Source organism: Oncorhynchus mykiss, chromosome 11, assembly GCF_057628025.1.
Source record: "Oncorhynchus mykiss isolate SJ-2025 chromosome 11, ASM5762802v1, whole genome shotgun sequence".
Classification (NCBI taxonomy): domain Eukaryota; kingdom Metazoa; phylum Chordata; class Actinopteri; order Salmoniformes; family Salmonidae; genus Oncorhynchus; species Oncorhynchus mykiss.
The window spans coordinates 57,128,156-57,155,728 of NC_143032.1; the positions used below are offsets into that span (position 1 = coordinate 57,128,156).

General features: G+C 39.8%; 1 protein-coding gene and 1 long non-coding RNA gene across 3 annotated transcripts; one reads left to right on the top strand and one right to left on the bottom strand.

Annotated features, from left to right (window-relative positions):
- The first annotated feature begins 9,514 nt into the window (after nt 1-9,514).
- adra1a (adrenergic, alpha-1A-, receptor) lies at nt 9,515-27,192 on the top strand. Of its 2 annotated transcripts, XM_036934615.2 has the most exons (3): nt 9,515-9,787; nt 16,476-18,200; nt 24,128-27,192. In XM_036934615.2, the coding sequence occupies exons 2-3, from the start codon at nt 17,297-17,299 to the stop codon at nt 24,637-24,639; spliced, it is 1,416 nt and encodes a 471-aa protein (XP_036790510.1). In that variant the 5' UTR covers nt 9,515-9,787; nt 16,476-17,296; the 3' UTR covers nt 24,640-27,192.
- On the bottom strand, nt 20,410-22,121 carry LOC149979639 (uncharacterized). The gene is made up of 2 exons (XR_016484575.1): nt 22,006-22,121; nt 20,410-21,107 (listed from the first exon to the last, which is right to left on the bottom strand). It is a non-coding gene; the product is annotated as an uncharacterized LOC149979639 (long non-coding RNA).
- Nucleotides 27,193-27,573: the final 381 nt, after the last annotated feature.

Below are 27,573 nucleotides of genomic sequence, written 5' to 3' on the forward strand. Positions count from 1 at the left end.
GAGTGTTCCTTCCAGCCTTCTAGCATGTCACAAATGCTTCAAAATTGATTTCTTAAATGACAAGCTATAGCCTTGAAATAAGAATAATATAGTCTAAATAATTAACTTCCGTTCCTTCTTAGGCTACCTGGCTTGCTCCTGACTGATTTGGAGTTAGTATGTTGTTGAATCGCCTGTTGAAATGTTGAATATCAATTGATAACAGTGGAGTGTATTCATGATGCCAAGGGAAGCCAGGCTTCCCCAAAAAATGGACCAATAAAATATTGACATTTAAAAAAAAAAAATTGAACTTTCCTCTCTGTGTTTCATAATTTCCCTTGAATTTGCAAGAGGCTAAATGTTTTTCACAGGAGAATCCGAGCGAGCAAAACAGCGCCCCTCTGTCTCTCTACGTGTAGGCCGTCTATCTGATGCTGTCTGGTCGAAACGAGTATCACATTGTTGCTGCCTGTAGCATTGAAGACATGGGAAGCCAAGCAAGCTTTTGTTCTTTCTTGATAAAAATGTATAAAACATTAGCTTGTGGGCTAAACAACTGTGAATGGTCCTGGCGCAACAACAAAAAAAAAGTGTCAAGGGACACCAGCTTGGCGTCCCTCATATCAAATCCCATCGAGAGCATATGACATTGACAGAAAAACTTGATTTGTTTCATCTCCTTCTGTTGTTGTCCTCCGGTGGCTGGACTTGTGGTTTTACTTAATTCTCCATACTGGCCAATGATTATAAGGCGATTCAATATAAGTTAAGTTCAATATGTAGCTAGATGTAGAAGCCTAATGTTAACTAGCTAACGATGCCCATGAACAGAAGTTAGGCTAACAAGCAAGCGTTTTAGCCAGGTAAAAAAATATTAGCGTGTACTGTATGACAAAGTGATAGACCGTTTCGTCAACATGAAAGAGGAGGATGGCATTGGTGTTTCTCTACAAGTAGGGTGAGTCAACATGTTTTTCTACTCGCATGAACGCGCACGCACACACACATGCACACAGAAATCAGAAGTATGGGCATCCACATATTTAGCTTAAGTTGATTGGACTAAATTGTTTTTGTTATCTTTTAGTTGTCACTGTATTAGACTAATTAGAGTTGATTTGATGATGTTGAAATGTTGAAGTTGAAATGGTGCTGGAATAGTGGAGGCAGCTCTTGTTTTCTTTGCGACTTGTGGTAACTCTCTGTGGTTCAAAATCAATAATTGTTTAGTGGTCCAAGAATGTCGGCTTCCCTAGTGATTTTATCCACGCACCGCAACTGATTGATAGTGACAGAATCACACATTACTTCCCAAGCATAGTCAATGTTTTCTCTCCTCAGGTATAGAAGGTTGTAGCGCAGCCTCTGAATGCCATACAGACAAACCCATATGATATCCCATATGTATCGGAGTCACATCTTTCCCTGGAATTTTACAGTTTGTTTCAGTTTGTTTCTAGCACAAAGCATTGCGGACTAAAGCATTGTAATAGATCGCTTTATATAATCAGGCCCATAAAAAATATATGTCTAAAAGCCCTATGCTTTTAGACATTTTCTTTATCAAAGACCACAATACCTTCACATACTCCTCAATTTCAGCCCTGTTTTTAACTTAACACTTTACTAAACCATTCACTGACACTGAGATATTTAAGGAGTGCATGGTGACTGAAGGAATTGGCAGACAAAATATGTGGATAGTAGACTATAATTTTGTCTGTCAAACTTATTTATCTTTTTCTTGAATAGGAAGAAATAGGTTCCAACACAAAGCCCCTCTTGTTCTTCGTAGGCTAAATTACAATTAAAATGAATCCATTTTAAATGAAGCCATCTCAAATTGGCCTACTTTCAGCACCTGCGCTGTCCATCTCTGTGGCTGCCAAATTCATAGTAAATTATGTAAACATGGCTTATTGTGAGTTCAATAACTCTGGTAATTAGCTTCCTTATGGGCAAAGAAAACTTATTGTTTTATATTACAGCAGTAACAAGCTTACCGCCGGTCATCTTCACTCTCTCCCTCTCAAACTGAACAGGACATCAGTAGGCCTGGTCCACACCACAGATAAAGCATTTTTTGGACACAATATTTTGTTGTTGTTATAAGAAGCCCCTGAAGTTGTTATAAGAAACCCCTGAAGTGACACTGGTACACAGCACAAATAGGGCAGGCCAGGGCTTACGATTGGCAAAGCCTATCACTGCAGTGTATAATGCAATGTAGCCTAGTTATATATACACCATCCCAGCAGCGCAAAAACTCGGGAAGGAAGTACATTTTCTTAGAAATATTACTTTGCCCTGCGCTTCTCCGAACGTGCTCTTCGTGTTTGCCTATAGCCTATAGTATAAGCTATGGATCATTTGATTGAGACCACTTTAGGCGCACTTGATATTGTGCTCCCAGCAGAGAATCAGGAATGAGAGGCTGCAATGGGCACACATCGAGATATAACAAGCAACTAATTCTCAAACACTGAGCAATATGACTTTTAATCGATTACCAATTACATGACCCTCCCCTGGACTTAATAAAAAAGTACTAAACCCTCTCCCTGACTGAAATGTAAAAAGCTTAACCCTCCACTGTTTTCCACTGGGTAACAATTGTGTAGATTTGGACTTCTCCCTAAAGTTTGTAATTTTCACTTTGAATTTTCAAACTTGATTTGCCCTAACAAAAATTGTATCAACCCCTACACAAATGTTTAATTAATTATAATCCACATAATAATTTTCATTTCCTTTTGTTGCAAGATTATTTTCCTGCCGTAGCCAACTGGCTCAAATGAAGATCCTAGATCTGTATGAAAGAAAGTCAAATCAACAGATGGTAACTGTATTAGAACCTCCAGCTACTGCATCTGTCACTTCCTGTTGTTTGTGCGAATAAAATTAAGAAGCTCTGTTGAAATAACAATCAAAACTGTGCAGGGATCACCTCCCACCCCTACTCAAACACACACACACACACACACACACACACACACACACACACACACACACACACACACACACACACACACACACACACACACACACACACACACACACACACACACACACACACACACACACACACACACAAGCCATCAGTTGCAGCTCAACAGTCTTTGTCAATAAACATGAAATGGTGCACATTGTCATAGTAATCCATGTTAGAAATTCATTTTCATACGATGACAACATGTCAGATTGAATTGGCAATTACTGTTATCTGAAATTCTTATCTAATATGGTTATATCACATCCTTTGCCCTGAGGCTTGTACTCAGATATGGATTGATGTGCTTAAATATACTGTTTCTCTTATTCAGGGCAGTGTCTCCTTTCTCTTAGATATCATTTTTTAATCTCTGTATATTTCTCCCATATACTGAATAAACCAGTCTTTGCAGGGTCAATCTTGTCCAGAGCTCTGTGTTCTGTAAAAATATCAATGAGCCCTCTAATCAATTTATTAACTGTGATACGATAAGTTGACTTTTTCAATTAATGGTGATATTGAGTCAACAAAACAATTAAAGAACATCACTTCCCAGAATATGTTGTCGTTGTTGACCTAGGCTGTGTCTCAGACAGTGTTTAACAGACTAGAAATGATTTGATTATCTATCCGGTGTCTGTGCAATAAGAGATGTGACTGATCGCTCTGCACAGGTCAATAAAGTAGATACACTTGGTGTTGTCTGAGAAGAGAAAACAGGGCAGAGGCAGACAAAGTCTACTCAGGTTACCTGATGATTCAAACACACAAAGAATAACAATACTGCACGACTTTTACACTGATAAATAATTGATGTCGTTGCAGATGATAGAGGGAAATTGTCTTCCTTCCTTTAAAAATACTATACTATTCCACATTGCCCCTCTGGTCCTGGGAAAATTGGACCATCAACACATAGACAAACTAGAGAGCCCCGTTTAGGAAGGGGTGTCTGATAGCATCCTCACAGTACAGCCCTCCAGCTAGCTAGCGGGGAAACAGTGATATGAGCGCTTTGCCAGGGTCACACACAGCGTTCATGGAGTAAATGCTCAGATTATGAATTATCTTACGGCTAAATGTGAGTCAAACAGGGAAGATTTCATTTAAATATCTGAGGACTCGTTCCACCGCTACTGTGATAGACTCATCAGAGTTGCTTTGTATGAAATAAATGAATCTCTTCTCTGGCAAGTTATTAGACTCTTGAGACAACACATATCCACCTGGACACACACGTATGACACGTACATGCTGCTATTTGTGTTGTCATCACACTTTTGAAGTGAAAAACAATACAAGCTTATTCCTTGATGTTCTAAATGTTGTATTTTATAATGCAGTACAGCATATACAGTACGGTGCCTTCAGAAAGAATTTACAACCCTAGACTTTTTCCACATTTTGTTCTGTTACAGCCTGAGTTCCACCCGATCTACACATAATACCCCACAAGGTCAAAGTGGAATTTCGTTTTTAGAAATGTTTACAAATTAATATAGAATGTAAAGCTGAAATGCCTTGAGTATTCAACCCTTTTGTTATGGCAAGCCTAAGTACGTTCAGGAGTGAAGATGTGCTTAACAATTCACATAATAAGTTGCATGGACTCACTTTTTTTATGATTACCCCATCTCTGTTCCCCACACATACAATTATCTGTAATGTCCCTCAGTCGAGTAGTGAATTTCAAGCACAGATTCAACCATAAAGACCAGTGTGGTTTTCCAATGCCTCACAAAGAAGGGCACACTGAATATCCCTTTGAGCATGGTGAAGTTATTAATTACACTTTGGATGGTGTACCAATACACCTAGTCACTCCAGAGGGGAAGGAAACCACTCAGGGATTTCACCATGAGGCCAATGGGGATTTTAAAACAGTTTACAGAGTTTAATTTAACAGTTTAATTAACAACATTGTAGTTACTCCCCAATACTAACCTAAATGACAAATATTCCAAAACATGCATCCTGCTTTCAATAAGGCACTAAAGTAATACTGCAAAAAAAATGTGGAAAATATATCAACTTTTTGTCCTGAATACAAAGCATTATGTTTGCGACAAATCCAACACAACAACACTGAGTACCACTATTCATATTTTCAAGCATGTTGGTGGCTGCACCATGTTATGGATACGTTTGTTATCGGCAAGGACTAGGGAGTTTTTGGTGGGATAAAAAGAAACAGAACAGAGCTAAGCACAGGAAAAATCCTAGATGAAAACCTGGTCCAGTCTGCTTTCCACCAGATACTGGGAGACAAATGCATCTTTCAGCAGGACAATAACCTAAAACTCAAGGCCTAATAAACACTGGATTTGCTTACCAAGACAACATTGAATGTTCCTGAGTGGCCTAGTTACAGTTTTGACTTAAATCGTCTTGACAATCTATGGCAAGATGTCTGTCTAGCAATGATTAACAACCAACTTGACAGAGATTGATACGTAATTTTTTTAAATAATGGGCAAATATTGTGCAATCCAGGTGTGCAAAGCTCTTCGAGACCGACCCAGAAAGACTCAGCTCAACATGCTCAACATGCTCAACATGCTCAACATGTATTTACTCAGGGGAATCAATACTTATCTAATCAAGATATATTAGTGTTTCATTTTTTCTTGGGGTGTGAATACTTTCTGAAGGCACTTTAAATTCTGCATTGCATAGACTTTTTCACCATTTTCTGGTAAAGATTTCTGGTAGTGCAGAGAGCGCAAACAAAAATGTCTGTGGGAAACATTTATTTCCTTGTATAGAATTTTTGAGTAAACAAAGCTACTAAAATGTATCGGTATTGTTTAATTAATGATGGCCCAACAGTTCCTTCTGGAATTTGGTAATGGAATCTTAAATAATGTTGTATTGATGTGAAACTGATTCAGAGGATTGTTAGATAATTACTCCGTGATCAGATAAAACAGATGGTTAGACTTGATGGCAACCAATACTTCATTTACATTGACTTCATGTTACTTTTAACATAAAGATGTAATGGCCATTTTAATTGGAAAAATATTAGTACTGGTATTTTTATTTCTGTTTCAGGGTGTAAGGCATTGATTTTCCTTTTCAAATCTCACTCATTAAGACTCAAAAGACATGACACTAAAGCCAGTAAAACACATCAACATAGTAACATGATTAAACCATGTGTGAAACCAAGCCCTAACTCACGCAAGAGTCAGTTTGTCAACATCTAAAATAGTTTGTCATTGGTCCAAAGGAGACGTGAAGGGTTGTCATTTTAGATGATAACCACGAGAGCATTTTCCCCCCACAGTCAGTTATAGCATAATACCAGATGTGCATAGCCCCGGGGATGTTTGTGTATGTGCAGCAGTCAGGCAGCTGCAGCAGGGCCATAATTAGAGTCCTGTTTGGGGGCAGAGTTCCATCGGCAAAAATAATTAGGGCCGACTTCATTACAGCAATTCAGACAGTGCCATGACTGGAAATGTCAAACACAGAGTTCTAAAATCCCACGGCAAACACAACCGCAGAGGCAGGCCAAAGTGAAATCAAAGATCATTTTTTAAAATTCCGCGTTTACAACAATGACAATAATAAGCAGTATCACTATGGCCCGATTAGAAACATATGAAAGGCATAGGATTTTGGGCTATAGGCTAACTATGGGCACCGGGCCAAACTAACACTGCAGTTGATTCACTCACGGAGCGGTGGCCAGTGTTAGTTTGTTTGGCTCTACCCAAGCAGGGTTCATCTCTTCCTACTGAGCTGGGGTCGTTAGTCGATGCTCCCCATAGCCGCCGTTACATAGATAGAACGTTTTAAATTCCTCTAAAATGGATGGAAAAGGTGAAATTAGCTAAAGTGAGGGGTTCACAGAGAATGAGATATTCACTGTTTTGGCTCTTGTACTTCTAACCTGTTGAATATTATCTGACAAGATAATGTTGGTTTTCAAGCATGCAAGAATTTCTTCCTCATCTTCAATCTGTCTGCCCATGTGAGGCTTGAACACACTTCAACCAATGATGCACAAGCCTGTCTTTTTTTCTACCTGAGATGTTTTTGTGTGTGGGTGGAGGATTGGCTGGTGCGCTAACACATTTCGTCAGATTCCGTAAGGCTTTATCCTCGGTTCAAATGGATGACTAAGACTGTCACCTTCCTGTGTAAATGTGAAGACCCGGGTATCTATGAGCGGCTGCTGGACAGATGTCCATGATCATACAATGTCATCTAACATTTTGAAGGCTCTTGCAGCTGAAACTGAACTACATTATTTTTTGTCAGTAAATCCAAAAGAGGGTTGTGTGCTCCAATCAACTAATAACGGTGTTTAAAATGTGTATGTATGTGAAATTTGAGGAGTTGTCGTCAAGGAACATATTTGATCGACAACAAGAACATCTCTAGCGGAAGTCATTAAGGTGAGTGTCGGTGTAAATGGCAAAATTTGTATAAATGTTTAGGCAAGATATGTCCCTCAGTTAAGTGTAATGTTCTCTAACTTGATTTTAAAAACATCAAAACTCAGCAGACTGAACGGCTCAGACTGATAATTGCCATTCAGACAGGTCTTTTACAGATGGAACTTGACAAGATGAACAGACAGACAGACACAGAGAGAGAGAGAGAGAGAGAGAGAGAGAGATGGGGTGGAAAGAAAGGGAAAGAGAGATACAATCTGTTATAGTAATAGTCTGCTCTTGTTCTAACATTTAGAGAAATCTCTCATCTCTAACCAAATTAATCTCATAAGATAATATACCTTGATCCATGCACAGCACAGCACAGCGCAGCACAGTTATTTATTTAAAATGTTTAGCATGTGTTCATAGTCCATCATTCAATTTAATGACGTTCTTGGTTTTTTTAAAATCACTGATAATATCTCATCAGTGAATTAAAATGTTAGATGTTTAGTAAGGAAGGGTCAGAACAGATTTGCTCTGCAGCAACCCAAATGTGGGAAAGGGAAAGGGGATACTTAGTCAGTTGCACAACTGAATGCATTCAACCGAAATGTGTCTTCCGCATTTGACCCAACCCCTCTGTGCAACCCAAATTTCATCACTGCTAAATATGTTTATTATATGTTTACTAAATATGTTTACATACAGATGTAGGATCTTAATTTGAGCCAGTTTGCTACAGCAGGAAAACAATCCTGCAGCGACAAGAAATGGGAATTATTATGGGAATTATAGTTATTGGACATTTTTTGTAGTGGTTGATGCATTTTTCGTTAGGAACATTCCTGCAACAACAGGTTGATCAAATTAAGATACAGCATCTGTAACAACACTCTTAGAAAAAAAGGTTATATCAAGAACCTAAAAGGCTTACGCTTTGAATAACCCTTTTTGGTTCCAGGTAGAATCTTTTGGGTCCCATGTAAAATCCTCCACAGGATTCAACATGGAACTCAAAACAGTTCTATGGGGACAGCCAAAGAACCCTTTTGGAACCCTTTTTCTATGAGTGTACCATTGCTAGTCATTTTAAATGATGATGAACAACTAGGAGTTGTCATGGTGATGTACTGTAAGCGCTGTGAGGGGAAAGTGAATCGTCCCCAGGCAGGAGAAGCAGGTACTGAGAGGTGGTTCGCTGCTCATCTGCTTGTGGGGGAGAAAGGATTCTTTGCTATGATACAGTATCACCCTAAAGGCTTGTGTTGGTGTTGAATCTTTATGAGCTTGAAAACAAACAAGCTATGGACAGTTTACAATGGATGGTAGAGAGGGGGGGGGACTAGGAGTAAAGCACAGCATATCGATGAAGGTAATGAGCCTCAGATGAATTGTTGAAGCCGAAGATGGTCAGATGGTCTTTTCAGGGACATCTATCCCTGGTAAAGTAATTTATCTTCAGTGCCCTAACTACAGTCATCTCTCACTGTAGGGCTCAGATATCGTACAGTTCCCAGCACCCCATAAATATCTTACATCTGGAACCATTTGAGATAAGATTTCAACCGCATGGCAGTTTGTACTATTTGAGGATTTATCCATGTGTGTCAATGTCTTGTTGCTTATTGTGTGTGTCTACGTCTTTGTGTTTGTTTGAGGCCCATGGGGGATATGAGACTAATATATTTAATCCACAACACATAAACACATGTTTTGTTCTACAGCTCTTCTAAACTCTTTGACCAGCAGACATCTTTTTTAGCATTAAAAACACAGTGGGGGGCGGGGGGGGGTGCCTCAGGCATTTTCCAGAACTTTAGGTCTTCTTTATGGACTCTCCACCGCAATCATTTTGAGTTTAATGTAACATAACTGTAAACCAATTCATTCAAGAATAAACAATATACATTGTCTCCAAACCAGTTTCATTCGATTCCTTAGTTCGACCGTGCTATAATGAATCATAATTTTCTGGAAGCCATGAAATATGGCTGTGCCATCGCTGAGAAATCGCTGGGAAAATCTAAAGTTTTGTATAAATATTGATGACGCATGGTATGCTGATTTGTGGAAGGAAGCTGAAATGTATAGGCTATAGTGGAGGCGGGGGGGGGGGGGGGGGGGGTTGAAGGGGTGGTAGCAATGACTCATTTCGTAGTCATCGTTTCAAGGAGTAAATGCTCTTGAAGAGCAGCACTTAAATGGATCCAGGGCTTTCCATTAGGAGCGCACTTGGCTATCTGAATTAATATCCGATACCTCACCTCGGTCGAGAAAACGTAGCACATCACAAAAGCCCGCAGTTATTAACACCCTGTCCTTTTTACACCTTACAATGCTCCTTTTTCATCTTTCTTTTTGCTTTTCCGTATACTTGACATTTGTTGCTGTTCAAACCATCCGGACAAGTGTCAAGAGTTAGGTGAGTAACGGTCCAGTGAAAATGTTTGATTGCTTTGGTCAATGGGATCGATTTTTTTTGAAGAAGTAACTCATTTATTGCAATCTATTTTTAGTGGATTGTCAACAGATATGTTATTAATGTTTTCATGTATTGCATAGGCTACTTTGATGTACCGTATTGGAAAAATAGTCTAAGGAGAACGAAATGTAGACTAGTATTGGTTTAAAATTACATCCAAGTATATTGAAAACAGTTCAATTTATGAGAATCACAGTTATGGTCAAAAAGACGGAACATCTACTCGACTTTTTCATTCTCTCATTATTCTTATTATTTACAGAAAGAAAACGTTTCCTTCTAGTGTCTATAGACAAACTTTGTCATTTTCAATACTATTCAATAACCTAACCAACGTTAGATATGTGGCGCTTTTGCAGAGCCTAGATTGTGTAGTTTACATTTGTACAATGAAATAATTCTAAAACCTATAGCCTATGTTCTTGCTACAGTAGGCTATAACGATGTATGAAATAATATGTTTAATTGTTTGTTGCGTTGCACCTTGCATTAGCCTTGAAGAGCAAGCAGTAAGGAGAAACAGTCCATAGTTAGGCCATGGCTTCCATGGCTTCTTTCTTTCTTTCTTTGCAGAGGAAATAGTATGTTGTTCTTATAAATTGTGAATTTGTATTTATTTTATGTATTTTTCCCACTGGGCCTACTGTATATTCATTGTCTTCCATCAGTTTTTCATGTAATAGAATTGAGCTGTGAGAGGTCACCACAGAGTCCATTAATGTATGAAAAAACAAAGTGTGATTACTGAGCATTATACAATGGGTGTGTCTAATCCTGAATGCTGATTGGCTAAAACCGCATTCCAGCTGGTGTATATTCTACAAATGACCACCTGCTAAATCTATGATGTTAAAATGCCTATTTACTCTGTTCCATTTGACTGCGAAATCCACTGTCTCATCAGCCCAGCCAGGCAATTTATATCTCCACTACAAAGAACATCTAGCCATTATCTCATCTTTTAGACTAAAATGTTGTTTTCAACAGCGGAGATTAGTATAAACATTGCTGTCTGTCTCTCCGACATTTGCAACATTGCTTCAATATTCATATTCGATCTACGGCTGTCGCATAGTAATGAACTTGTCACGAGTCGGGATTACACAGACAGGCAGGCAGCTTTTGTCAGCCAGTCGAAATCATGAATAAGCATAATTTTATGGATATATACAAAGAAAATGAAACAAAGTGCAGCTAGTTTGCAGTCTTTCCAGCTTCAGTTTCAAGGAATTGTGTTTGCTGTGTTGTTGTCTATTTCCTATGAACAATAGTGTCCTGACGAGGATCACATTTTCTATACCAGGTGAAATCGTGCCTCATTAGCGCATCGTTATTGATGTATCCAAATAAATTCCACTAGAAAACAGCTTAAACAAATGCAAAGGCAGCTACTTTGTTATTATTCTGGCTGCACTGTTTGACGTGACAAAGTTAGCCTTAGTTGGCTAGCTAGCAAGCAAGGGATAAGTATGGCAATAGAACATTTAGATCAAATAACTGGGTCGTGTCCATAGATACAGAACAAAAACGACTGGATCGTGTCTCTGGCAACTGAACCGATAGAAAGAACGACCAGCCAGCTTGGGTAGCAACCCTCGATTTGTGTTAGGACTATATCTTGTGGAAGGATGAAATAGTATGAATAAATGAATCAAAATAAGGTTTGTAATGAAAATATGTAAATCATTATTTGAATATGTTGGTAACTCGTTGTATAAAAGTGATAATGCCCTCGAAGCCAGTGTTCGGAGGATATATTGGCACGGTTTGCTGGCCTCCGACTTCGTCTCGGCCTAACAACACCCGCGCCAATATATACTCCAAACAACGGCTTTTCTGGCATTATGACTTGACTAGAGCTAATGGTCGGAGACAGTGAATACCACCATACTACTGCAATAATGTGATAATTGTTCATTAAAGCGTACCAGTAATTGTGATGTAATCATGAACAGAATGGATGTCGCTTTAGGGGCAGTCATGTCTGCCGTTATGTGGACACACTGTCTCAGGCATAATGTAATTCTTTTACCATCCCTAATTTGAACAAATCCTAACAGGCACCATTTAGAGGGGGTTGGCTGTCTGTGCAGCTTGCTAGACACAAACAATCCTTGTTTTCTTGATTTGAGTATAATGTCTTTGCGGTTTGGGTTTGTGGTAATTTATTGAGGCATTTCATGTTACCTGTGCACATGAGTCTGGTATGCACCTAATTTCTAACATCCAGATGTTGCTTACAAGGCACTATGCTGAGGGATACTCATTAAGTAATGCTTTCATGTGTGACAATGATGCAAATGTCATTGTTGTTTATTCATAAGTTTGCCATGGGCAGTTTTTTATTTGTCGCACGCGCTTCAGTGGCTAAAATCAGACACTGTCTTAGCACCCTATATTGCCCTGAAATCAAATGAGCACTCTCTCATCCTGCTAGTACACTACCCAAGTAAGTATCTGTGCATTAGAGACATTTCTAACGCCTAGAAAACTCTGATTCAAACTCCCATTCACCAGCTATGCAAACATTATAATGTCAAAATACGTTTGTTGATCACTAAAATTAACAGTTTTGCTGAGAAATTATCTTCATTTACTCCTGTCACGGTTGGTATGTGCTTCCAAAAAAGGTCTAAATAAAAATGAAATAAAAAATGTACAAGCAAATTGACTATTCGGCACCTCCAATTTATTGAGCTGTTGTAGACTTCCGACCTGTGAGGGGCAGTAATGAGTGATTGGAGGTGCAGAATATGTTTTGTTTTTGGGTTGCTTGTACATTTTTATTTAGACCTTTTTTGGAACAACAAACTTATTTAGACATTAGAACGCTTTCAGAGCTGGTGAATGGGAGTTTGAATCTGAGCTTTCGGGGCGTTAGAGAGGTCTAGAGATACTGGTTCAGCACCTATATTGCCCTTAAAGCAAATGAGCACTCTCGCCCTGCTAGGACACAAGCCAAGTGCTGTTGTGTGTTATAACCCACACCGTGAGTAATATTATTGCACCATCCCAGTGTTCTCTCCAGCAGCACACCACACGCAGGAACTAGTTGGAGGTGTGAATGTAAGTGGCATCTGGCTGTACACAGGAGTTCACCAAGCTGCTTCAGCAGCTGCTCAGCCAGTGTGGAGCAGGACTCTGTAGGGCACAGAGGAAAGGTCACGCTGCGGTAATAATAATATGACGGAGGAGAGAGGGGAGGAGGACAGTAAGGGACTAAGTCATGTTTTAATTTAGACCCATCACTAACGGTCCACTTTCACCTATTCTGTATGGTAATGGATGGTGTGCATACAAAGTACAAGAGAATTGGTTGGGATACATAAACCTTGACACTGATGGATTTATAGTCTAAGAGCTGCACTCAGATGAACTTCTAATGTCACCATCTAAGTCAAAGCTGCTTATCATAACCCAATATAAACCAAACTAGGGCTGTTTCCATCCACTTTTAGTATTCTACTGTGTTGTCAGGCATTCGATCAAATCTACAGTATATTCCATATATGACGTCCATGTACCAAATGCCATTGAGCAGCAGAGACAAGGCTGATGAGATTAATTTTACATCAGTCAGACAGTGGGTGTTTTCTGTGGGACATTGTGAAAAATACATGTAGCTATGTCCTCTATTATGAAAGTATACTCTTTGAAGGCGAAGGAGAGACAGCTCGAAAGATTGTTGAATCACCACCATACAACAAAGTCAAGATGAATTACAGTGCCTTCAGAAATGATTCACACCACTTGACTTTTTCCACATTTTATTGTGTTACAATTTGGGATTAAAATTGATTTAATTGTCATTTTCTTCTCAATGAGCTACACAAAATACTCTTAATGTCAAAGTGGAAGAAAAATTCGAACATATTTTTTTAAATTATGGAAAATAAAACACTAATGTACCTTGATTGGATAAGTATTCACCCTCCTGAGTAAATACGTGTTAGAATCACCTTTGGCAGCTATTTCAGCTGTGAGTATTTCTGGGTAAGTCTCTAAGAGCTTTGCACACCTGGATTGTACAATATTTGCCCATTATTCTTAAATATATTATTCAAGCTCTGTCAAGTTGGTTGTTAATCATTGCTAGACAGCCATTTTCAAGTCTTGCCATAGATTTTCAAGCCGATTTAAATCAAAACTGTAACTAGGCTACTCAGGAACATTCAATGTCATCTTGGTAAGCAACACAAGTGTATATTTGGCCTTGTGTTTTAGGTAATTGTCCTGCTGAAGGGTGAATTTGTCTTACAGTGTCTGTTGGAAAGCAGACAGAACCAATAATATGATGGAGGAGAGAGGGAAGGAGGACAGTAGGGAACTAAGTCATGTTTTAATTTAGACCCATTACTACCCGTGTGTGTTTTTTCCACCCATTGATTCCACTTTCACCTATTCTGTATGGTAATGGATGGTGTGCATACAAAGTACAAGAGAATTGGTTAGAATACATAAACCTTGACACTGATGGATTTATAGTCTAAGAGCTGCACTCAGATGAACTTCTAATATCATCATCTAAGTCAAAGCTGCTTATCATAACCCAATATAAACCAAACTAGGGCTGTTTCCATCTACTTTTATTATTCTAATGTGTTGTCAAGCATTCGATCAAATCTAAATTCCATAGATGACGTCCATGTACCAAATGCCATTGAGCAGTAGTGACAAAGCTGATTAGATACATTTAACATCAGTCAGACAGTTGTTTTTTATGTGGAAGATCTTGAAAAATAGAGCACACATAGCTATGTCCTCTATTATGAAAGTTTACTCTTTGAAAGCGAAGGAGAGAAAGCCAGCTGTGAGTCTTTCTGGGTAAGTCTCTAAGAGCTTTGCACACCTGGATTGTACAATATTTGCCCATTATTCTTTTTTCAACTTATCAAGCGCTTTCAAGTGGGTTTTTGATCATTGCTAGACAGCCATTTTCAGGTCTTGCCGTAGAGTTTCAAGACGATTTAAGTCTAAACTGTAACTAGGCCACTCAGGAACATTCAATGTCGTCTTGGTAAGCAACTCCAGTGTATATTTGGCCTTGTGTTTTAGGTTAATGTTCTGCGGAAAGGTGAATTTGTCTTCCAGTGCCTGTTGGAAATCAGACTGGAAAACTAGGTTTTTCTCTAGGATTTTGCCTGTGCTTAGATCGGTTCCGTTTATTTTTTAAAAACTTTTTAAAATTAATCACAGGTCCTTTGTCGATGACAAGCATACCCATAACATAATGCAGCCACCACCATGCTTGTAAATATGAATAGTGGTAACCAATGATGTGTTGTGTTGGATTTTCCCCAAGCATAACGCTTTGTATTCAGGACAAAAAGTTAATTTCTTTGCCACATTTTCTGCAGTATTACTTTAGTGCCTTATTGCAAACAGGATGCATGTTTTGGAATATTTTTTATTCTGTACATGCTTCCTTCTTTTCACTCTGTCATTAATGTTAGTATTGTGGAGTAACTACAATGTTGTTGATCCATCCTCAGTTAACCTCTATCACAGCCATTAAACTCTGTAACTTCAAAAAAAATCACTATTGGCCTCATGGTGAAATTTCTGAGCAGTTTCCTTCCTCTCTGGCAAATGAGTTTGGAAGGGCACCTGTATCTTAGTAGTGACTGGGTGTATTGATACATCATCCAAAGTGTAATTAATAACTTCACCATGCTCAAAGGGATATTCAATGTCTGCTTTTTATTACCCATCTACCAATGGGTGCCCTTCTTTGCGAACCATTGGAAAACCTCCCTGGTTTTTGTGGTTCAATCTGTGCTTGAAATTGTATGTGTAGGGTACAGAGATGAGGGTAGTCATTTGAAAATCATGTTAAACCCTATTATTGCACACAGAGTGAGTCCATGCAACTTATTATATGACTTGTTAAGCAAATGTTTAGCTTATTTAGGTTTGTCATAACAAAAGGGTTGAATAATTATTGACTCAAGACATTTCAACTTTTCATTTTGAATTCATTTGTAAACAATTCTAAAAACATAATTCGACTTTGACGTTATGAAGTAATGTGTGTAGATGGGTGACACAAAACCTCAATTGAATATATTTAAAATTCAGGCTCCAACACAACAACAAAATGTGGAAAAAATTCTAGGGGTGTGAATACTTTCTGAAGGCAATGTATACAGTACATTAAAGGATATGGCACACTGCATGTCTTAAGACAGATGAATACATTTTTACGTCATAAAAGTCAGCAATCAAATCCAATTTTATATGGAGGCTTTCCTTCTATTCCATTCTTAGGCTACACAGATAAATTGAGAAAAAGGGACAGATTTGCTCAGCATTTGCAGCAGGTGCAAAAGTCTGCACCTGCTTTTCTTTCAAAAAGGAAATGAATTCAGGACGAGAAAAGGGATTGTATCTCCCATACAATGGGACTGGATAGGGGCCAGATAGGTAATTTTAAGCAGCTAATGATATTGAAACACGTGGCTGAATACAAATTGTGGCAGTCTGAAAATGTTTTAAAAGATGTAGCGACTTGTCTTACTGAGGTTTGATTTTGCATGAGATCTGTTGTGGTGGTTGGATGTCATACCAGCTTATACTTAGTCTTACTCAGACCAAAGCATCACTGTGGCTGTATCTCTTTTTTTTTCAGGGAGAGTCATGCCACAGATGCACAGGGACTATTCAACTCATCCACATCCAAGCTGAGGCTGTTCCCACTTTCAGGAGGCTTGGCCAGACTTGCCCTGGGACTGGCCTGTCACCTGTAATAACCCTCCTACCTCCTGACTCCTACTCTGGCTAGCGGTCTGGTGTGGAGCTCAGGCTCAGTGAGAATACCTTTCAGCATTCTCTTCCAGTTGGATTGAGCCAAACTAAAACCAAACTACTCAGATTGCAGATTGTATATGATTCACTGTCCTCTTCCCACTATTCTACATTTTTGATATGACACAGACTTGCCCTTGTACACTTTGAAGTAGGTATTGGGAAGATCAGAGAGATCGACCTCAGAGCTATGCCTATGATCATGATCCTCAGTAACCAAATACGACTCTGACAGGTCAGACTGTCAGAGTCAACTCCACACTCCATCAAAGATCTTTTGTGGTCTCCAACTGCATTTTACCTTGTGGCTTAACATCAAGCACAATCTCAAAATGGATTATGATTTCTGTGTTAAATAGCATTCCTCTGCATACACAATGTGTGTCTCGCTCAGTGTTTAAAACAAGAACATAGCTTACTATTTTTGATTCATCTTAATTGCTCATTAGATTGAGACATCATCAGTCAAATTATAATTTGACATGACAGTCTTAATGTGATCCTTATTTTAATTATTTTAATTTCTCAGGAAAGTGCTCTGATGTCCTTGTCTTCTCTCAGCAAACATAACTGTCTGCAGTCTGTTTATCAGTCTACTGTTACAGTACAGGGCAGCACAGTGTATCAATACTGTATAGAGAACAGATGGTTCCTATAGCAGACAACATGAACATGACCCCAGAGCCTCCGACACAGAACTGCTCCAACTGCAGCCAGGCATTTGTCCCAGAGCTCAATGTGATCAAGGCTGTGGTGCTGGGACTGATACTTGGGACCTTCATCATATTTGGGGTTTTTGGGAACATCCTGGTTATCTTGTCGGTGGTCTGTCATCGACACCTACGCACAGTCACACACTACTTCATTGTCAACTTAGCGGTGGCAGACCTCCTGCTGAGCTCCATCGTGCTTCCCTTCTCTGCCACCTTTGAGATCTTAGGGTACTGGGTGTTCGGACGGCCATTCTGCAACGTGTGGGCAGCGGTGGATGTGCTGTGCTGCACAGCCTCCATCATGAGCCTATGTGTGATCTCAGTGGACCGCTACATTGGGGTCAGCTACCCGCTGCGCTACCCAGCCATCGTGACAGAGCGCAGGGCACTGCTAGCTCTGGTGGGCCTGTGGGCTCTGTCTGTCACAATCTCCATCGGCCCTCTGTTTGGCTGGAAGGAGCCGGCGCCTGAGGATGAGTCTATCTGTAAAATCACAGAGGAGCCTGCCTATGCCATCTTCTCTGCTGTGGGCTCCTTCTACCTCCCGCTGGCCATCATACTGTCTATGTACTGCAGGGTGTATGTGGTGGCCCGCCAGGAGAGCCGGGGCCTGAGGAAGGGGCACAAAACAGACAAGTCAGACTCAGAGAGCATCACACTGAGGATCCACCGCGGCAACACGGCTGTGTCTGAGGACGAGGCCCTGCGCAGCCACACACACTTCGCCCTGCGCCTCCTCAAGTTCTCCCGAGAAAAGAAGGCCGCCAAGACCCTGGGCATTGTGGTTGGCTGCTTCGTGCTCTGCTGGCTGCCTTTCTTCCTGGTTCTGCCCATAGGTGAGTGTTACCCATTGTACCTAGGCTCCGTACCTTGTAGACCGTGCTCCACAGCTGCTGTGTCATGCTGTTAATGCCACCTCCTTTTGCATCTACCCTTGGCAAAATAATTTATGAGGGTTTATAATTAAATTGCATTGCAGAGATGGATGTAGGAGGGAGTGTGGGATGACTCCCAAAATAGATGTTCACAACAGTCTCATGCAAGCCTTTCTTATGTCATACGGTATCAACCATAGAAATAGAACAAGTTTATTTATGTGTGTTATAAATCAGTTATTTTAGGCTATGTGAGGTTGTTGGATGATGTAAAATGTAGTCTATTGTCGCATTAATCAATAATGGGCTGCATCTGCAAAGATGTACTTTCATTGATGACATGAATTAAAACTGGTTTACAAATAGAAACCATCTGAAGTAACGCAAATGTATGATTAAAAAGAGTACACTAATCAAAGTATTTGTTTGAGCTGTGCAAAATGTCAATCTTCTCTTCACCCTTATGTTATTTTACTTGTCATACATGACTGCTTTTGTCTAACTTAACTACCAGACATTTTTTTAGTAGTATATGCAGTTGAAGTCAGAAGTTTACATACACTTAGGTTGGAGTCATTAAAACTCGTTTTCCCACAAATTTCTTGTTAACGAACTATAGTGTTGGGAAGTTGGTTAGGACATCTACTTTGTGCATGAGTCATTTTTCCAACAATTGTTTACAGACAGATTATTTCACTTATAATTCACTGTATCACAATTCCAGTGGGTCAGACGTTTACATACACTAAATTGACTGTGCCTTTAAACAGTTTGGAAAATTCCAGAAAATGATGTCATGGCTTCAGAAGCTTCTAGAAGCTACGTAATTTGAATCAATTTAAGGTGTACCTGTGGATATATTTCAAGGCCTACCTTCAAACTCAGTGCCTCTTTGCTTGACATCATGGGAAAATCAAAAGAAATCAGCCAAGATCTCAGAAAAAAATTGTAGACCTCCACAAGTCTGATTCATCCTTGATAGCAATTTCCAAATGCGTGAAGGTACCACGTTCATCTGTACAAAAATAGTACGCAAGTATAAACACCATGGGATCATGCAGCCGTCATACCAATCAAGAAAGAGACACGTTCTGTCTCCTAGAGATGAACGTACTTTGGTGTGAAAAGTGCAAATCAATCCCAGAACAACAGCAAAGGACCTTGTGAAGATGCTGGAGAAAACAGCTACAAATGTATCTATATCCACAGTAAAACGAGTCCTATAACGACATAACCTGAAAGGCTGCTCAGCATGGAAGAAGCCACTGCTCTAAAACCGCCATAAAAAAGTCAGACTACGCTTTGCAACTGCACATGGGGACAAAGATTGTACTTTTTGGAGAAATGTCCTCTGGTCTGATGAAACAAAAATATAACTATTTGGCCATAATGACCATTATGTTTGGAGGAAAGCCAAAGAACACCATCCCAACTGTGAAGCACAAGGAGTGGCAGCATCATGTTGTGGGAATGCTTTGCTGCAGGAGGGACTGGAGCACTTCACAAAATAGATGGCATCATGAGGGAAGAAAATTAGGTGGATATATTGAAGCAACATCTCAAGACATCAGTCAGGAAATTAAAGCTTGGTTGCAAATGGGTCTTCCAAATGGACAATGACCCCAAGCATACTTCCAAAGTTGTGGCAAAATGGCTTAAAGACAAAGTCAAGGTGTATTGGAGTGGCCATGACAAAGCCCTGAGCTCAATCCTATAGAAAATTTGTGGGCAGAACTGAAAAAGCTTGTGAGAGCAATGAGGCCGACACAAGCTCTGTCAGGAGGAATGGGCCAAAATTCACCCAATTTATTGTGGGACGCTTGTTGAAGGCTACCCAAAACATTTGGCCCAGGTTAAACAATTTAAAGGCAATGCAACCAAATACTAATTGAGTGTATGTAAACTTCTGACCCACTGGGAATGTGATGAAATAAATAAATGCTGAAATAAATAATTCTCTCTACTATTATTCTGACATTTCACATTCTTAAAATAAAGTGGTGATCTTAACTGACCTAAGACAGGGAATTGTTACTGGGATTAAATGTCAGGAATTGGGAAAAACTGAGTTTAAATTAATTTGGCTAAGTTGTATGTAAACGTCCGACCCCAACTGTACATACACTTACCATAATGTGGTATTTCATGTGGAAATAATGAAATATAAAAGTAATTTCAGTAGCTTTTATTTCAGAGGACACAATGCCCAATAACAAGTATAATTGCCATAAACATTTACTGATGTTATCACAATCTTTGAATAGAGTCAGTATTATTTTAAAAGAAAACTGATTGATGAACATTTCAGATTAGGCCCATTATCCTCATCATTTCATTTGATTAAATTATTTTGTTTACTATTATGTAGAAAACATAGAGAGGATGTTCACACGCACACGCACACACGCACACACACACGCACACACACACACACACGCACACGCACGCACACACACACACACATTAGAAAGTGATAGAGATAGAGAGCTACAGAGAAAGATAGAGTACGTTTGGAACTTCCATTCATTCATTTCCAAGACACCATTGTCGATTTTTGTTATCCAGCCATAAGTGCTTGTGAAATTAATCGTTTTTGGTGTTAACTGAATGGTTTTTCGGAACTGAGGAGTTACTGCAATTTGGGCCAGGTGTCTCAGTGATGCAGTGCAGGCAACAAAGGTAAAAGCTGTGACCGGGTCTGGTACTAGGCTAGCCAGACACTGGGTCATCATAGGATTCTTCAGACAACAGAGATACTCTCAGCATGGGTGCGTGGTCACTTTCAGTCAGCCTCTGTCCCAGTCATCTTCTCAGTGTGATCAAAGAGCTGCTGTGGTTGAAAGAAAGCGGCTTTCCAGTTTGGCTGGTCTGTGAATAAGGCAACCTCACAGAGAGTTACACATAAGAAACTGTATTTGAAGAGTTGAACGCTATATCCACACATTTTTCACATTTGTATTTTTTCACCAGAAATTATTGCTTATGGGTACCTTCATGTGTGTGTAAAATATTACTGTTGTCAGATATTTTATTCATAGATTTGAGAGAGTATGAAAATGTTTTTTTTTTGCTAAACGCTATATATCCATTGTTTAGCTGGAATGGAATGTTCGTGTCCTGTGTATTTGACTGTGATATGTACTTGTCTTTCCTTGCTATCTTAAGATGAATGCACTTACTGTAAGTCTCTCTGGATAAGAGCATCTGCTAAATGACTAAAATGTCAAATGTAAATGTTTTACATACAGATCTCATATTACTGTCTTTAATTATATATATATATATTTTTTTTATTGATGTCGCAAATATATAATTTGTACATTTCTTTACTAAAGATGTAGCTATTTGTACCATGTGACTGTGTAAAGCCTAGCAGTACTACTTATTTCTCTGAGAGTGAGGTTTTTCTTTCTGAAATTAAACCATGACATGACAGATTTTAAACTTATACTTATCTGTCAATGAACAACCCCCATGCCATGATTAGATAGTGAAAAAAAAACACATTCATCTCATTCATAATGTCTTTAAACAATACAAGCAAATTTACCAACATTTCTGAAAATTGGTATGGCGTTTTGGAATGAAACTAATCATTTCCAGAGGACATAGGTGGTTCTGTACAAAGATAATGAATATACTATACATAATGAACATAACATGACAATGACTGTTTAACACGTAGTAGCATCAACTACTATTAATGACTGGCATTAGTAACAACCAACAGTAAATGCACACAAGTTTCAATAACAACATCACTCACGTCTGTCCACGCACTCCACTTGGAGAAAGACTGATGAGGCTCTGACCTGAGCAGGCAAAAGGACTGTCTGCTGTCCTGCCCCCTAGCAACCTCCCTAGCAACCTATAGGTGGCCTGGTAGCTGAGGTAACTCGGAGTTTGGGGAGCCAGTTTATGATCCCCTAGTCTCTCTGGCAACATCGGGGAATGGGTGGAGTGAGCTGCATGAAGTTAGGAGTGCTGAGCACATGCTGCCGGAAACTTTCTTTTGTGTCATATTTCACACACACTTTTCAGACAACCATTCTCTCTCTCTCTCTCTCTCTCTCTCTCTCTCTCTCTCTCTCTGCATCTATTTCTCTCTATCTCTCTCTCTCTCGCTCTCTCTCTCTCTCTCTCTCCCTCTTTCTCTCTCTCTCTCTCTCTCTCTCTCTCTCTCTCTTTCTCTCTCTCTCTCTCTCTCTCTCTGCATATATTTCTCTCTCTCTCTCTCTCTCTCTCTCTGCATCTATTTCTCTCTCTCTCTTTCTCTCTTTCTCTCACTCTCTCTCTCTCTCTCTCTCTCTCTCTGCATCTATTTCTCTCTCTCTCTCTCTCTCTCTCTCTCGGCATCTATTTCTCTCTCTCTTTCTCTCTCTCTCTCTCTCTCTCTCTGCATCTATTTCTCTCTCTCTCTCTCTCTCTCGGCATCTATTTCTCTCTCTCTTTCTCTCTCTCTCTCTCTCTCTCTCTCTCTCTTGCACATATATTCATTTTCATCAATGTGATCACAGCAGGAAGGAAATATAAAGTATGCTTGTTAGCTTAATCATTTCAGTATAGGATGAATGTGGGAAGAAAATACAAATCCAATCAAATTTAAGATCAAGTCAACTCCTTCCTAACCCCTCAGGGTTCCGATTTATTATACACTCTCATGCTCAGAAATAAAGTAACTGCAATAGAGAGCTAGGGTGGTGATTCTACTCCCTTACCATGTCTGGACAACATGTCACAATGTTATGTATTATTATCCTGTTAAATCACAGAACCGTTTTCAAGTTAAGATTGATTGTGTTCAGCTGGGGATGGTTATTCTTGTTTGCTTTGGTTTATTGGGGCAGGCTTTATTTCTTCTTTAAGAGGGACACTTACCCTTGTGGGGATTTGAGTGGGTCAAAAGGGTTAAAGAGGGCTATCACTGTCTTGGCAGTGTGTTTATTTTGAGACTGGTTTGTTCCAGTAGCTATTTAAAAGGCCTGACCAAGAGCTACGCAACTGTTTACTCACACGTTACAAGGTAGTGGTATCTTGTCTGCTGGTGCTGTGGTCGTTAGTCGGTAGTTGCACTTGTGCCTACCATGCATCTTTGGTATTGTTATCTTAAATCGTTATTGACATTATGAATTACAGTACATTTGGGGGTGTTGGTAGTGAGCTACAGTATTAGAGCAGTAGTGTGCTTCTTTGTCTTCCTGGATGTATGGCAACGTCTCACTTGGGAAGTGAGCACATTTATTGGTCATCCATTATTTATTTCTCACTCTATCTTGTTTTCCGTCGCTATAAATCACTGTATACCCTCTGTTTGGTGCAGTAGAGGGAGAGAATGAAACCAAATTATTTGTTTAGCTTGTTTAACATGCTTTGCATCACTGTCTTTATTGTGCTTCTCCATTAAAGAATTTCACAAGACAGCTCACCCAGCCTACCTTTGAAGATAGACGCTCAAATTCAAGGCCATCCAAGACATTAGCCATTTAATTATTTTAATGTGTCGAGCATTGGCTGTGAAAAGTCCTTCATGTAATGTGCATGTTAAACCATTTAATCTACTTCACTATTAAGTGTACAGCTCACACTCTATCACACTTTCTCCCATGAGCCCCTGTAATCAGAAGCAGTAGGATTTATGAAGGCAATTTTAAATCAACTGATACCTTGACGTCAATACCTTGATGTTAATCAGTTTTCTTCCCTTTGTATGTGTGGCATGTGTGTCCGTGTCTAATTCTCTCTCTCTCTCTCTCTCTGTGTGTGTGTGTGTGTGTGTGTGTGTGTGTGTGTGTGTGTGTGTGTGTGTGTGTGTGTGTGTGTGTGTGTGTGTGTGTGTGTGTGTGTGTGTGTGTGTGTGTCTGTGTGCGTGTGTGTGTGGCCTATTATAGGTTCCATATTCCCGGCATACAGACCTTCGGACACAGTTTTCAAGATCACCTTCTGGCTGGGCTACTTCAACAGCTGCATCAACCCTATCATCTACCCCTGTTCCAACCAGGAGTTTAAGAAGGCCTTCCAGAGTATTCTGGGAGTGCGCTGTCTGAGAGCCCAGCCAAGAGCCACTCATCACCTAGGTCCAGGCCTCAGTCAAGCCCAGGTCCAGGGTCATTCTCTCACTCTGAGAGTAGATGGCAGAGGTGACCCCTCCCGTCTTAGCCCCTCCTCCTCCATAGCCCTGTCCCGCACACCCTCCTCTAGGGATGACAGAGAGTGGAAGATAGAGACAGGACAGGCTAAGGTGGCCCAACTGTGCAGTAGGAGTCTGCTGAAGACCTGCTGCTGCATCAGAGACGGGAGCCTCAACCAGGGGCCCAGCCATTCCCAGCCCCCTCCACACGGGACCCTGCCCACCATTAAGATCCACCAGCTGTCTTTCTGTGAAAATGGAGAGGCCGTATAACCAGAGATAATGATGGAGTAAATCATTTTGAATGTCTCTGGTATGAATACTGTAGTTCTTCTTCTCTTAAACAAAGCATGGTCTACCCTCAAGGTCCAGTGCTATTAAAGGAAACTAAAGTGAATAGTGAATACATTTCTAAGCCCAGTGGAGTTTACAACGATGGAACATTAATAATAGCTGGTGGAGATGGTCGATGAAATTCGGAAATATTTGGAATACTCTGACTGCAGATACACAATGGCAGTGTTTAAATTCATGACTGTTTGTTTTTACACACTAAACCAAGGTTTTACCTCGAGATGATGACACTCTTTAAAGGTCCAATGCAGCAGTTATAATCTACATATCAGCTAATTTCTGAGTAACAATTAAGTACCTTGCTATGATTGTTTTAAATTAAAATGATCAAAAAGTAACATTACATTTACATTTTAGTCATTTAGCAGATGTTCTTAATCAGAGCGTCTTACACTAGTGAGAAACAAAAATAGCTTCTTGGCGAAGAGCAATTTCTCAAGCAAGAATTTTGCTAAGGCTGACTGGTAGTGGTCTGAGTGGGAAGGGGGAAATGGAAAATTAGCTGTTATTGGAACTCTCTTTCTTATTGGTCTATTAACTAATTTACCACCTGGTGATGCCACCAGGCAGGCCACAACTCTATCCAGCTCTTACACTAAAAGGGCATCATCATAATTTTCACACTTCACAGTATTATTCCAACCTCATAGTGTGGAAATATATATAAAACACAGTAAAATCACGTTGTTGACTGTACTGGACCTTTAAGACAAGTGCACATTCTCTCAGGTGGTCTTTGCCACTCTTCACACTTTACCCTCCAGTTGATTTGAATGGTAAAGAAAAACCGTCAAAATTACTATTCCAATCTAATGCCAAAAGTGATAGTTCCCCAAGAGCAAAATATACCCCCCCCCCCCCTTTTTAAATATACATGTTAGAAAAAGTTTTACATGGGGATCTTACTGGGATATACACTAGCTATATCAATATATGTATTATTTATTCCAGATATTCCTGATAAGATATTGGGGTTTGTGAAGTTATTTCTTAAGAAGGACCAAATTGTGTGTTCCTTGTGTAATGTTTACAAGTTGTATACTTACAAAGAATATTACCAATGCATTCTAGATCAAGTCTGTACATATGTAATTGGTGGTAACCTCACAAATTGTTCAAAATTGTAATCTTTCTCCCAGTGTCTTACCCTTTACCAAGCTCTTGTCCCGTTGTGAGAATAGTGTGTGACTGTGTGATACTGTGACATCACTCCCAGTCTCCCTGGGGAGTCAGAGGGCAGGCACAATGCCCATCACAAATGAATCACACCATACTGTCCACAGCAGGCTGGAACCCAAGAGGATACTGTCCTTCCATGTCACGTATTCCAATAAAAAGAGTATGAGATATGCTCAGTTTGGGAGTTGCAACATTACTTTGAGAATTTTTTTTGTTGTGATTTCATGGACACACATGTTTCATAAACACGCATGAACAGTATTGCTTTGTACTCCAACATTCCCACGATACCACTTTCCAATCTCCACTGCCAGACAGAAGATTAACTTCCTCCTTTGGAATTCTGAGGGATTATTTCATGGGTTTTGACCTCATAACTGCTCCCAAGCCTCTAAATCCACCATAAACCAGTGAGAAATTTGCCTTCATACTGTAGCTCAGGCTTTCCAGTATCAGGGAACCATTTGCAAATTGCATCCATAGAGTGGAGGCTCCTCAGAGGAGGAAGGGGAGGACCATCCTCAGTGAATTTCATAAAAATAGTGAAATTAAAAAGGTTATCCTTTTTAGATTAAACTATACTAAATATATTCACGTCACCAAATAATTTTATAAAACACACTGTTTTGCAATGAAGGTCTACAGTAGCCTCAACAGTACTCTGTAGGGTAGCACCATGGTGTAGCCGGAGGACAGCTAGTTTCCGTCCTCCTCAGGGTACATTGACTTCAATCCAAAACCTAGGAGGCTCATGGTTTCCTACCCCCTTCCATAGACTTACATAGTAATTATGACAACTTCTGGAGGATTTCCTCCAACCTATCAGAGTTCTTGCAGCAGGAACTGACATGTTGTCCACCCAATCTGTATCAAAGAATTCTACAGGAGAACGTCATCCATCTGTGAACTGAAGCTAAAGCGCAGCTGGGTCATGCAGCAAGACTGATCCAAAACACACAATCATGAAAATGGCTAAAAAGCAGCAAATTTGAAGTTTTGGAATGGCCTAGTCAAAGTCCAGACCTAATCCCAATTGAGATGTTGTGTCAGTTCATGCTGGAAAACCCACAAATATTGCTGAGTTACCGCAGTTCTGTATGGAAGGATAGGACAAAATTCCTCCACAGCGACATGAGAGACTGATCAACAACTACAGGAAGCGTTTGGTTGGAGTCATTGCAGCTAAAGGTGGCACAACAAGTTATTGAGTGTAAGAGGGCAATAACTTTTTCACATAGGGGTATTGGGTGTTGCATAACTTTGTTTATGAAATAAAGGAAATAAGTATGCAATTGTTGTGTTATTTGTCCACTCAGGTTCCCTGTATCTAATAATAGGTTTTGGTTGAAGATCTGATAACAGTCAGTATGAAAAATATGCAAAAGTAGAGAAATTTAGACAGGGGGAAAACATATTTTTTACAGCACTGTATATATCATTGTAATTTTTTTCACTTTCACTTAGCTAGCAAATGCAGCTAGCTAGTTTAGACTACTCAAACACCCACCTCAAACGGAGAGGGATGGCTATCCAACACTGGAGAGGGATGGCTATCCAACGCTATGGCTGTCCAACACTGGAATGCTTTCAAGTCAAGGCAAACTTTTGGTTTTATAAATGTATTGTCAACAGGGCCCCTTGATGTAACTGCTAAACTGCTTGCTGACTGTACAC